Below are 13,263 nucleotides of genomic sequence, written 5' to 3'. Positions count from 1 at the left end.
AAAATCAAAATTCAATACAAACTTAGAACATAATGTGACAATTATTATGACTAAACATGACTCTAAGATAACATGGATTAAGTGATTTACACTTAGACTTTTGTGTTTTTTTTTCTAATCAATATTTTGGAAGAAAACTTAGATCTAAAGGTTCAGCCAAGAAGATTATGATTGAAAAATGATAGAACCTAAAATCAACACAAAAATATGATTCAAGAGTAGATCTATAAAATTTGAACCATAAAAATGCAAGAACAAGTGTAGATCTCATATTTAATCGGTTTATTTTTTTTAATCTACTCTAAAAAACACCAAACCACAATACAATGGAGTATATACATGTAGAATAATATGAAGTACAATGAATTAAAGTGAATTGACCGAACAAAAAGATAGAAGAAGCAAAAGAACATCACCTAGACGAAGATGCTCTTGATACCACATGATGTAGCTCCATGTGGAGCTTGTAGGCCTTGGATCTTCTTCATCAACGGAGTCCTTTGCTTCTTGAAGATCAATGGAAGCAGAATGGAGAAGGAAGAAAAATGATTGGAGACGCCACTTCAAGGAGAAGATGAGTGAAGAACAAGCTCACCACCATAGGAAGCCATGGATAAGAGCTTGAAGGTAGGAGAAGATGAATGGAGGGAAAAGGAGAGAAGGAGCACAAAATTTTATGCCTCAAATGAGGTCTTAACTTTGAAGTGTAATTCTCAAATGATCAAATTTGAAAAAATCCACACACATGCCCTCTATTTATAGCCTAAGTGTCACACAAAATTGGAGGAAAATTTGAATTTCTATTCAAATTTCACTTGAATTTGAAATTGAATTTGTGGAGCCATATTTTGGAGCCAAAATTTCACTAATTATGATTAGTGAATTTTAGCTATGGTTCAGCCCACTAATCCAATATCAAGTCCAAGATTCTCCACTAAATGTGCTTAGGTGTCATGAGGCATGTAAAGCATGAAGGACATGCACAAAGTGTGACTATATGATGTGGGAATGGGGTGTACCAAGAAAATGCTCACCTACCCCTCTAAACTTTAATTGGATTGGGCTTCTCCCAATTCAATTAAATTTGTCTCCCAACACACATCAAATAGTGCACTTAATGCATGTGAAATTACAAAACTACCCCCCATACAAAAACTAGTCTAGGTTCCCTAAAATACAAGGGCTGAAAAATCGTACATCACTAGGGTACGCTCCCTACACTATGGAGCCATAAAAACAAGGCCCAAAAATAATGAAACCCTAATCTAATATGTACAAAGATAATTTGGCTCATACTTAGCCCATGGACCCAAAATCTATCCTAAGGCTCATGAGAACCCTAGGGCCTTTTCCTGCATCTCTGGCCCAATCTTTTTAAAGTCTTCTATCCAATGCCCTTGGGGGTAGGATTGCATCAGATGAGTGTTTGGAGGATCGACCAAGGACGCACCCATCCTGGGTTTTGGCGAGACTCACCAAGGGTAGACCTTAGGTTTGACGAACCTTTGGAGAATCGATCAGAGACACACCCGTCCTTGATTTTCACGAGGCTCACCAAGGACAAACCTGGGGTTTGAGAAGCCTTTGGAGATTCATCGAGGCTCACCTAGAGTAGACCTTGGGTTTGACAAGCCTTTGGAGATTCGTTTAAGCTCACCAGGGACAGACCTTGGGTTTGAGGAGTCTTTGGAGATTTGACAAAGGATGCGCCCGTCTTGGGTTTGGCGATGTTCATGTGAGATGTTGTTGTCATCCAGGGTATTGTTGGTCTGATGGGGATGTGATTGACTCTGGGTGCACTCGTTGATTGTGTGGGCAGAGTGTTCGTTCCCTTGGAGGCATCTCACACGAGCCTCTAACTCATCGTGATTGGCCATCAATTTTTTCATTTCCTCCTCATGTGACATTCCACCACCACCAAATATGAGATTGAAACACGAATCATCACTAGATCTTAGATCAAAAATAATAAACCATTAGATCTGAAATACAAAACAATTCAAGACAACGACAAATTGCTAGTTGTTTTTGTTGCAATTTGCTTTTTTTGGGGGGGGGGGGGGGGGAGGGTTCTGTTATTTTCTTTTTGGAGTTGAACAACCAATTCAAGAATTGAAAGAGAATATTTGATTTGTAGATTTGGGTTTGAATCATTAGTCGATGGTGCATGGTGTTCAACAATGGTGTGGTCCTTTATCAAAATTGTCAGTCATTGGGTGGTTGGGTTCAATTATGGCCTCCAGGAAGCTTAAAGACAAAGTTGTCGAGGTCGTTGGAGAAATGCGAGATTCAAGGAGCGGGAGGAAGAGGAAGATTGAAGAGAGAAAGAAAGGGACGTGAACAAGAAGAAAGGATTGATTTTATTTTTTTAAAATCTAGTGTGGGTTGTCCTACATTTATCTCAAGATCTTATGGTTAAAACTTGCTACCAATGGTGAATCATGTGTTGATACACAAGAATTTTTTTTCTTATTTGTATATGTATAATAAATTATTTTTCCCCCATAAAAAGTAGGTATTGCCCCCATAAGATATTTTTTAAAAATGAATGTAAAACATAAGAAATGAAAAAGGAAATAAATCGATATTAATTTTACTATTTTATTCTTTTAATTTTTAGGTTCAATTACTTTTTTGGTCTTTTAATTTATTTTTAGATTGAATTTAGTTATCTTATTTTTGTTGTCATTGGTCATTTTATTTTTAAAATGTTCAATTTGGTGTCCTGATTTTACTTATTAGGTTCAATTTGATTTTTTATTTTTAAAAGATTTAATTTGATTTTATATTTCTCTTAAAATGGATTCAATTTGATCCTATTTTAGTATATTTCTTCCATCATTTTTAAATATTTTCAAAAAAGGTTTAATTATTGTTTTGACTCTTTAATTCATTTTTTATACAATTTAGTTCTATTATTATGATAACGTTTAATTAGATCCTTAATTTCAAAAAATGAAATTAGATAATTTTTTATAAGATTCAATTAAGTCCTTTATTTTTTTAAATGGGTTCAATTTGATCCCATCTAAAATTAAATTTGGTTCTACTTTATAAATTTTTTGAAGCAAATGGAAGAATAATGAAACCAAATTAAACTTATTTTAAAAAATAAAGGATATGGTTGAATCATTTAAAAGTAAAAGGACTTAATTGAACTGTTTTAAAAAACTAGAGAACCTAATTGACCCTTTTAATAATAACAAAATTAAGTTGGTCCTAAAAAATAAATTAGAGAATTAAAGTAGTAATTAAACCAAAATTGATTTTAAATAGGATTAAATTGAACCCATTTTAAGAAAATAAAAGATCTAATAAAAATTTAAAAATAAAGGAACCAAATTGAACTTAATATATAAATTAAGTTATCAAATTAAACTTTTTAAAAATAAAAGAATCAAATTAAATTTAAAAATAAATTAATAATTAGACCTAATTTTTTACCTCCTCTAAAAAAATTCTAAATCCACCACGCAACCGCCTATTACGCACACCGCGGCACAACCATGCCGGAGGTACCCACGCTAGCCGTAGTAAAAAATGAAAACTTTAAACCTAGATTGAGTTAAGAAGAAAAAGACAAACAACTTCCACCAACAAGTCTTCCAAATCTGCCAATGAAACCAACCAAGAAGTGTCAAAATCGTGGGCACACAAAATCAACAGCAAGAAAGAAAAATGTGAATGCCCGCTGGCACTGGTATTGACTCACGAAACAAACAGCAAAAAGCAAAGATAGTATATTAATAATATAATAGCTTATAGCATATCTCCGAAGACAATCTAAACATTTAGAATAATAAATAATGGGAAAGGAATGACTTTGTTGTCGAAGATAATAAACAAAAAAAAAATACAGGTTATCAGATAATGAATTAGAATATCTAATTTAGAGAGTGCAATTTTCAATTTTTTACTCTTTAAATTAGATATTTTAATAATTTTTTGGAATGTGCATTTTATATATTATTTTTGTAATTAGCTAAAAAAATATTTATCTCAATCATCTCAAAAAATTATCTTTTCTAATTATTTTTTTACTTGATTTTTAAAGTATTAATCCTTTTCAATTTAAAAATATCTACTCATACGCGATAAATTAGAATGGTTGAATGTAAAGTTAAGTTTTTACTCTTTCCACTCTCCCAATTAAATATTTTTAACATTTTTTTTTTACATTTCACCCAATATTCCTGTAACTAAAAAAATATTTCTCTTAATCATTTTAAACTATTTTTCTTTTATATATATATATATATATGAGAGGAAACTATTTTATATTTTATATGAAAGTGAAATGATTAAATTTAGATCGTATAATCAAACATGAATGATTAAGATTTAATGTTATATAACTACTTAAAAAGTAACGTGACTTTTTGACATTAAATTTGGACCGTCCATGTATGATTATATGATCCAAATTTAATCTCTCATTCTCATATAAAAGCAACTTTGGTGCCAAATCTTGTGTAGATTTAATCTTGTGTGGATCTTGCAACAAAGGGGTACCAGAGATCTCCAGGATAGAGAATGTGTTCTTGTACAAGAGCCTTGAAGATCTCGGAACATACCTGGAAAAAATAATTAAAAAAACTTCAAAACAGAAACCCACAGGAAGAAGTTTGTTGAAGAAAAAAAAACAAGAAAAGAGGCAAAGAACAAAAAACTGGACTTACCTTGGAGGCTGCGGATGGTTGCAGAGGAGGCCACAGAGGGCCGCGAAGGGGGAAGGAGTTATGGTTGAAAAATTGGACGAAGGAAGAAGCATGAACGGTCGGAAAAAGAAATGCACAATAATAGTCAGAAAATTTGTACACTATAAATTGGTTCAAACAGTAAAAATTTGTACACCCAATTTTCATTCTCATTTTTCATTTGTCAATCTCTATTTTCCAAATTCAGCCTCAATTAATTTTTTTTTCCAAATGGATCCAAATCAATTTGATTGGCAAAGTTATATAATTTTTTACAAAATTACAACATGCCTCATTCGACCCAAAATTCACAAAATTATAATCTTTTTTTCTCCCTCTTTTTTACCACCACCACCACCTAATTATTTTATGTCAAACAGTCAAACCCTCTACTGTTAATTCTCAAAGTTTGCAAATATATCCTTCAATCCCAACAAAACAGTCTTATGATGGTTTCAAATGACGGAACCCTAGTATAGTTTACAATTAATGAAACTCCATATTATATGGGGTACTATCTTGCAAATGATATTAATCCTGATTAGGCCACATATATTTGTGAAGGTCATACTAATGCCACAAGGTCCCGAAAGAAAATTATTTGCAAAAATGTCAAGAAGTAGCGAGAAAGGATGTGGAAAGAGTATTTGGTGTGCTCAAATCTCGATTCATAATTATATGTGGTCCATCACGTGCCTGGAACATGAATACAATGAAGGATATAGTGTTGACATGCACTATATTGCATAACATGATTGTAGAAGACAAACGAGATACGATTAATGGTAATGTCAATGTTGATTATGATCACGTAGATAATGATATTTCAAATGTTGAAGTATCTCGTGGTGCCCCTCCTGACTTTACTACATACTTGCAAACAAGACGCGTTATGTATACAAGAAAAATTCATCAACAATTTCAAACAGACTTGGTGGAGCATATTTGGAAACAATAATGAAATTTGATTTTTTTTTGGCATTAATGTGTTGCATTTTATTAATTATTAAATTTATGTATTTTTTATTTGTTTAACATTTCGTCATAAATAAAAATTAAATTTATGCTTATTTTCCTATTTCTTAATATTTATATTTTTTTTCTTCCGTGTTACATTAAATTTAATCAGTTAATTAATTATATTTAATTTAATAAATATTTAAAAATGAGATCCATGTGGGACCTACAAAAATTTATCTAAGATCCCAAAATGAAATCTACCACTAAAGGAAAAAAATGAGAGAGGCCTTCAATCCTATGTAACCCTATGAAGTCTATCAAATATATATATATATATATATATATATATATATATATATATATATATATATATATATATTAAGAATAACTTTCTCAGAGTTACTTTTGATATAACTTGATCTTACCTCTTTCTCTCTCTGTCTCTCTATTATAATAATTATCTTAGATGAGAGCATTTTTTTGTTAGTGAGACAATCCAACTCAAAACCTTTCTCTCCATCTCTTCTCATTTTACCACTAAGTCAACCTTATATTTTCTTTTAAAAAAAATATTATAAAATTTTCTTAACCTCCTATATCTCTTTTTGTATATCATTTCAATATCGTTAGATCCAACTTAAATTTCAATATGTTTTTTAAAATAACATTATATCACAATATAAATTATTTATCATAAATCTAAAATATAATTTATCTATTTAAATGTATTTATTTATTATCATTTTAATTATATAAAACTAATACTTATTATTTATTATAAATTCAAAATATAATTTATATATTTAAAATATTTATTTATCTTAAGATTCAATTATAATATACTTTAGAAATTTAAAACAATATATTGACATAATTTAAAATTATATATTTATGTATTATGATTATATAAAATGAATATATTAAAATCTATAGCAATATACTATATGATAAGCTTTTTTCCTGTCCACGTTTTTTTCTTCTAATTTGATCCCTTTCAACGAATATAATTGTGTGCTCTAGGCCCTTAATGAATATAAGTTATTGCTTTCGACACAGAAATTACTTCGTACGAACGCCTTGTAAAAAAAAAAAACCTCCAGCTAAATTATCCACTAAACTCACACTCCATTTTTATAAATTCCCATGTCAAATTAACTATTTTAAATTTGTAACAAATAAAATCTGTTAAAAAATATAATTTAGCATTTTCCTAAAAGAAATAAAATATGGCATTGGTCAGATACATGGTGTTCTCCTAGTGTTTTATTTAATAAAAAAATAAAAATGCCACATCAGCCTTACTCCCATTAGATAAAAAATGAACCTGAATGGCATTTAGTCCATGTTCACACCAACTAACTACACATCCGAATCCATGAACACCAATCTCATAAGGCCTTGTCTCTCGCTCTCGCTCTCGCGTCGCTGCTCTATTCCGTTCTTCACGTGACATCACGGCCTCAAGAAACGTCGTCGTATTAGAGAAAGGCGCGTAACGCATGAAGAGACAAATGTTGCATGATCTGATTGAGAATGCAGGAGGCTGCGCTGTCACCGATGGAGGATTCGCCACGCAGCTCGAAAAGCATGGAGCCTCCATCAACGATCCTCTTTGGAGCGCCATCTATTTGATCAAAGACCCACATCTTATCAAACAGGTTTATTTATTTTCTTTTTGGTTGCTCATTTTCTGTTTTCCCCTGTCTTTGTTTCTCATTCATCATAATCCCGTTTTTTTTTCCTACCAAAACATGGTACTTTATATCCACCGGCTTTACTGACTTACCCCCGTCCGGAACTAACTGACCACCTTTAATGAGATTCTTCCCTTCCAATCAGGTTTTTTTCATCACAAGGCTGGAACCGAGATAGTCCAATACCACTTGGAATAATCCCGTGTCTTGTTTTGCATGTATGGGTGATGATGAATATTTATTGGATTTGATTTGTTTGTTTGTTTTAGGTTCACTTGGAATACTTGGAGGCTGGTGCTGATATATTGGTTACTTCATCATACCAGGTAAAATTTGTTCTTTGAAGAATTTTTTGGTTAATTTTTCCCCTTTGGTTGGATTAGTGTTTTAAACTTTAGAGAAATCTGTTTCTTTTTTCCGTTTTTTTCTTTTATGTTGGCATGCAAGAAACTGCCCTTGAGAGTTGATGGTGAGGTAATGCAAATTAAAGGTTTATTTCCAAATTCTTTGTGCTCTGTGATCTATAGTTTCTGTTAGAAGTTGCTATTAAAGTTTGATGAACAATCATCTGAGTACATGATTGGATTGCTTATTCTTGCTTGCTATGTAAGCTAGTGCTAGGAATCTACTATTTTTATACACAATATGAATAACTGCGATGGACCTGATAAAAATATGTAAATCAAAACGTCTGTGAGTGTAGGGAAATTTGTGTTTAAAGAAATGGTCCTCTGAGTTTTATAAATGAATATGAATGAACTTTAGAGATTTTGGAATGAACAGGAGTGTTTACCTTCTATGCTGTGATGCCAAAGATGACATTTTATTTTAGTTCTCTATACCAAGGGTGAAATCTTAATGTTGGAGTAGAAAAGTTCAGGACCTTTGGCATATACACATTATTCTCATGAAATGCTTGCAAATTGTTTTCTTATAGAAAATTCTATAATTATAGGCTACACTTCCTGGATTTTCATCGAAGGGTCTATCCATTGAGGAAGGGGAATCACTACTAGAGAAGAGTGTCAAATTGGCAGTTGAAGCCCGTGATGGTTTCTGGAATTCAGCTATAATAAATCCTGGGAATAAATACAGAAGAGCTTTGGTTGCAGCCTCCATTGGAAGCTACGGATCTTACCTTGCTGATGGCTCAGAATACAGGTGGTTCTACACTTCTCAAATTTGACAGTTTGGTTCCTGTTCATCCTGCGGAAGAATTGCTTTGTTTATTTTCTGTATGTTTACGGAATTTATTCATATTAATATCTTCTTGTAGTGGCTGCTATGGACCTGATGTAAATTTAAAGAAGTTGAAGGATTTTCATCGCCGCAGATTGCAAGTTCTTGTTGAAGCTGGTCCAGATTTACTTGCCTTTGAGACCATTCCAAACAAACTTGAAGCTCAGGTTTTTTTCTTTTTTTTTTCCTTTGCCAATAAACATTTTTCATAGACAAGTATACCTTGCTGTAATTTCTTAAACTAAAACTACTGCAAACCTATTCGGCATATATCTTTATTGGACCATATTATAAATCTTAGGAACAACTCAAACCTAGAATTTTTCTATTCTGTTACTTATCCATTGCTGTAACATTTCTCTTATGATATTTGTTTTTCAAAATCAATAGTATTTGATAAACTCTGACAGTCCTGCTGTTTTAGTTCTTTAAATCCAATATACAATTAATACATAAACACTTGAGTTTTATTTATTTTTGTAAAATTTGTTCATTTTTGCATAGTGTAATCTCTTTGCCTTTGGCACTTGACGTTGACGCATGAAACATTTGAAACCATAATTTGTAAATTCCTTGATAATAGAGAGAATCTAAACCAAATCGGAATAATATTGCGAACCTTCATTTGTTTTTTTATCCTTATATAGATTCTCAAACACTGAAGTATCTCTCTGTCCTTGTTTCAACCTCTTTTATAGCTTGGTGTACCAGTTTTTTTCTATCTATATGGTGATAATGATATAGATTTTGGAATATGTTCATAATGTAAATTCCGTTCAAGCTTTTGTATTAACTTTAATAATAGTTCACAGGTAACATAGGATGCAATTTATTCATATTTGAGAAATACCCAATTTGTATAAAACCTGCAAGAATGTTATTATATGTGTAACAACTAACAACCTGAAACTAGGAATGACCAAGAGAAAGAAAAAAAAATTAAGTGTGCAGTTGATTTAGGACCTATGATAAAATAAACAAACAGGCTGTGATCTGCCAAAGCAGGCTAATAATTATTAATACTAATAATCTATCTAATAAAACTAAAAACCCAAACCATGACTAATTCTGTTCTAATTATTTGTTATTTCTCACCAAGTCATAACTTTATCATTTTCAGAACTTTGATTTCACGTGACAATAATATATTTCCTATCAATAATATTGCATCATTCATTAACGTCAACTTTGCTAATGCGTTAAGAATTCCTTGATTTGTATTAGTCTGGATATCTCACTCTACAATCTATGTTGGACCCAAATTCAAATTTATTGTAGTTCTGAAGTTGTTTCCATAGTACAGAATGAAGAAGCATATTTAAGGATTATTATCTTATATAATAAGAACTATTTTGTTATTCTTAGAAAATATATCCAGCCTATCAATATCATCAATAATTTCTTCCCAAATTCATTTAGTCTCACAATTATTGTCCACGGGTATTATCAATAATGTTGAGCTGAAACAATTTTATGTATATACAGAAAGGAAAGTTGTGTCTTGACTTTGTGATGACCTGATACTCATAGTCATTCATCTTGCTTGAAACAGAAGTCATAATGTTTTTGACTTTTTGTAGCTACCTGGGTAAGCTATTTCCATAAGTAAGATTTTTGTAAAATTTTTTTTTTGAGCTGTTCATTATCTATTTTACATGTACTGCAGGACAAATGTTTTAAGTTATAAATCATTTATGTGATTGCTAATGCACTGTTTCTAATTCTTTTACTATCAAGCTAAGTGTTTTACTTTTTACTTTCTACCTTTTCAATTCTAACTTCTTCAACATAGAAAACATATCTGATATTCATTGTCAAATTATCCTATTATAGGCTTGTGTCGAATTGCTTGAAGAAGAAAGTGTCAAAATCCCATCTTGGATCTGTTTTACCACTGTAGATGGTGAGAATGCTCCCTCAGGAGAGAGTTTCAAGGACTGCCTTGAAGCATTAAATAAGAGTAACAAAGTAGATGCTGTTGGTATAAACTGTGCACCTCCCCATCTTATGGAAAATCTCATTTGCAAATTTAAGCAGGTAACTGTTAAATCTCATGAGAAAAAAAAATTGTTGTTGGACAAGTAGTCTCAATAACTTAAAAGGAGGTGAATTAAGTCTTATAAAATTTTCCACTAACAAACTTTTAACTCCCTTTTAAATGATAGATTCACAATGCAGAAGAAGAAGCAACAATTAATTTAATAATGTTCTTTAAACATGTAAGACAAAATTGATTGCAATAAAATAAATAAGATAAGGAAAGAGATAAATGCAAACTCAATTTATATTGATTCGGTCACATCCTATGCTTACGTCCAGTTCTCAAGCAACTCACTTGAAATTTTTCACTATCTTTGTAAATCATTTATAGACTTTGAACACACCTAGAGATCACTCACCCTTGTGTTCAAAATTCTCCAAGAGACAACTAGTCTTTTGACTACAATTCACACAATCCAAGAGACAACCAGTCTCTTGATTACAACTGAATTTTTGAGATGAACAGAAAAATTTTTCTCCTTTAGAGTAGATGATACAAATTGAAGATCCTAGATGAATTCCTCTCTTTTAGAGATGATAATACAAATTAAAGTTCTTAGATTAGTTCTCAATAGTTTTGTAAGTGTTTGCCCAATAGTTGTTGAGAGAGCATTTGACAATTAAGTTCTCTTAGAACATCTTTCTCTTGCTTTTCGAAGTCAGACACATATATATATAGGCCCATTGTGTTTTTTCAAAATGATTTGAAGAGATGTGTCTTTTCAAAAAGTTTTTTCTGAAATTTTCAAATTTCAAATTTCATTTTTCAATATTCAATTTTCAATTTTCAATTTTCAATTTTCAATTTCTAATTTTCAATTTTCAATTTCCAATTTCCAATTTCCAATTTCAAACTTTTTGAAAAAACTTTTTAAAATAATTTTACTTATGGAGTAATCGATTACTAGTGGAAAAAAGCCTTTTTTAGAAACTTTTAAAAATATTCTAAAACCTTTTTATAATCAATTTAAAAACTATGCTATGAGACCAAACCTTTGCAATCACTAAGAGACTCTTTTAATAAAGATAAACTAAGACTTAGTTTTCTTCTTGATCTTTGTTTTCTTGGTCTTGATTTAATCTTGAAGTAATCTTTGTTTCCTTAACCTTGAATGTTTCTTGAAGCAATCTTGTTTGACTATTCTTTGACATCATCAAAAACCTGTATTCATACATTCACATTCTCTCCCTTTTTTGATGATAACAATCATTATCAAGTAAATTCTTTTTGACATCATCAAAACCTACATGATTCACATTTGTGTTCATTATCAAAGAATGAAAAGTTTATGATATTATCTTTATACCTTGCAGTTAACAAAGAAGGCCATCATTGTTTATCCCAATAGTGGGGAGGTATGGGATGGTAAAGCCAAGAAATGGCTTGTAAGTTTGGGTTCTCTCGCTCTCTCTCACACTCTCACATTTATATCCATTATTTGTTATGTTTCATCTGATAATCAAGTTTTTTCTATTTGTTTTAAATGGCAGCCATCTAAGTGTTTTCACGATGATGAATTTGGATTTAATGCAACAAGGTGGCGTGATTTGGGAGCTAAAATAATAGGAGGTTGTTGCCGGACTACACCCTCCACCATTCAAATTATTTCAAATGCTTTAAGAGAAAAATCTTGATTGTGCTAGTAGATGCAACTTTTTTTGACAAATTGCAATATCTTGTCTAGTTATTTTCTATAATCTATAGTCTAAATTTAAATTGTTTGAAGCTTGTTCATTCAGTTGGAACTTGACATTAGCTTGATTTCATAGATAAATTAACGTAGGTCAACATCAAGATAACCTCTTCACCCTTCCTAGGTTATCTTTTATTAATTAATTAAATCATATTTAATTCATCTTTAACTTGATTTAATTAACAATGGAAATCATATTTAGTGTGACCCTATAGGTTTCACTAGATTAACAATGGAAATCACAAAAATCACACTACAAGAGCAAGGGTCGAATAGTGTGTTAGATAAATTATAAAACTTTTTTCACAAGGTGTAGTTTTTATGCAAGTTCAAAAGGTTTTACACTTATCGTCCATTGACAGATACAAGTTTTACTTAAATTGATGGAATGATCGTTCACTGCTTAATAAAACAAAGAATGAAAACCTTGTGTGCATGATGTGTCAAATAACTGCTTAAAGAATACTAAAGGAAAGCTGAAGAGATAAGTAGAAACACTTGGTTTACTCAATCAAAGTTACATTTAGTTCTCCATCACGCAACTATAAAGGGTTTGACTAATCAAATAATGATTACAAACAAGTATTGTTTTCTGCCATTCCTGGCTATATTTAGTATTCTCTAGGCTACTATTGACACACCCTTAGACACCTCCTGAACTAAGAAACTCAAGAATTATTTATCACTAAGTCACTTCTGATATTCACAAATAGAAATTTGATTGAATACAATGATTTAGCTACACAAGTTTTAGGCTCAAGAGTATTGTTCACTAAATTAACACAAACGTTTTTTTTCACAATGTCTATTAGTATTGATCGTCGTTGAATCCAATGCATGAATCCTTTTTTTTATAGCCTTCACTAAAGTATCCATTGAGGATTGAAGCGTTGGTCCTTTGATGTGACTGTTGTTTCCTAACGGATATAGAAAGAGAGG

The 13,263-nt window shown here is 31.2% G+C and overlaps 1 protein-coding gene across 2 annotated transcripts; it reads left to right on the top strand.

Moving 5' to 3' along the window:
- The first annotated feature begins 6,999 nt into the window (after positions 1-6,999).
- Positions 7,000-12,347, top strand: LOC100812265 (homocysteine S-methyltransferase 1). 2 transcript variants are annotated; one of them, XM_003531879.4, is made up of 7 exons: positions 7,000-7,315; positions 7,621-7,677; positions 8,307-8,512; positions 8,628-8,757; positions 10,424-10,627; positions 11,945-12,016; positions 12,122-12,347. In XM_003531879.4, exons 1-7 carry the CDS (start codon positions 7,157-7,159, stop codon positions 12,263-12,265), a joined length of 972 nt encoding a protein of 323 aa, XP_003531927.1. In that variant the 5' UTR covers positions 7,000-7,156; the 3' UTR covers positions 12,266-12,347. The 2 variants fall into 2 exon arrangements, with proteins under 2 accessions (XP_003531927.1, XP_040873749.1); XM_041017815.1 differs by having other exon boundaries at positions 7,314-7,496.
- Positions 12,348-13,263: the final 916 nt, after the last annotated feature.

The sequence above is a fragment of the Glycine max genome, chromosome 8, assembly GCF_000004515.6.
Source record: "Glycine max cultivar Williams 82 chromosome 8, Glycine_max_v4.0, whole genome shotgun sequence".
Classification (NCBI taxonomy): domain Eukaryota; kingdom Viridiplantae; phylum Streptophyta; class Magnoliopsida; order Fabales; family Fabaceae; genus Glycine; species Glycine max.
This window is presented reverse-complemented; position numbering and strand designations above follow the sequence as displayed.

Excerpts from the sequence above, each read along its gene's own strand:
- LOC100812265 (XM_003531879.4), top strand. The coding sequence starts at position 7,157 with ATGAAGAGACAAATGTTGCATGATCTGATTGAGAATGCAGGAGGCTGC. Across the intron at positions 7,678-8,306 it reads TGGTTACTTCATCATACCAG|GCTACACTTCCTGGATTTTC; the intron begins GTAAAATTTGTT and ends CTATAATTATAG. Across the intron at positions 10,628-11,944 it reads TCATTTGCAAATTTAAGCAG|TTAACAAAGAAGGCCATCAT; the intron begins GTAACTGTTAAA and ends TATACCTTGCAG.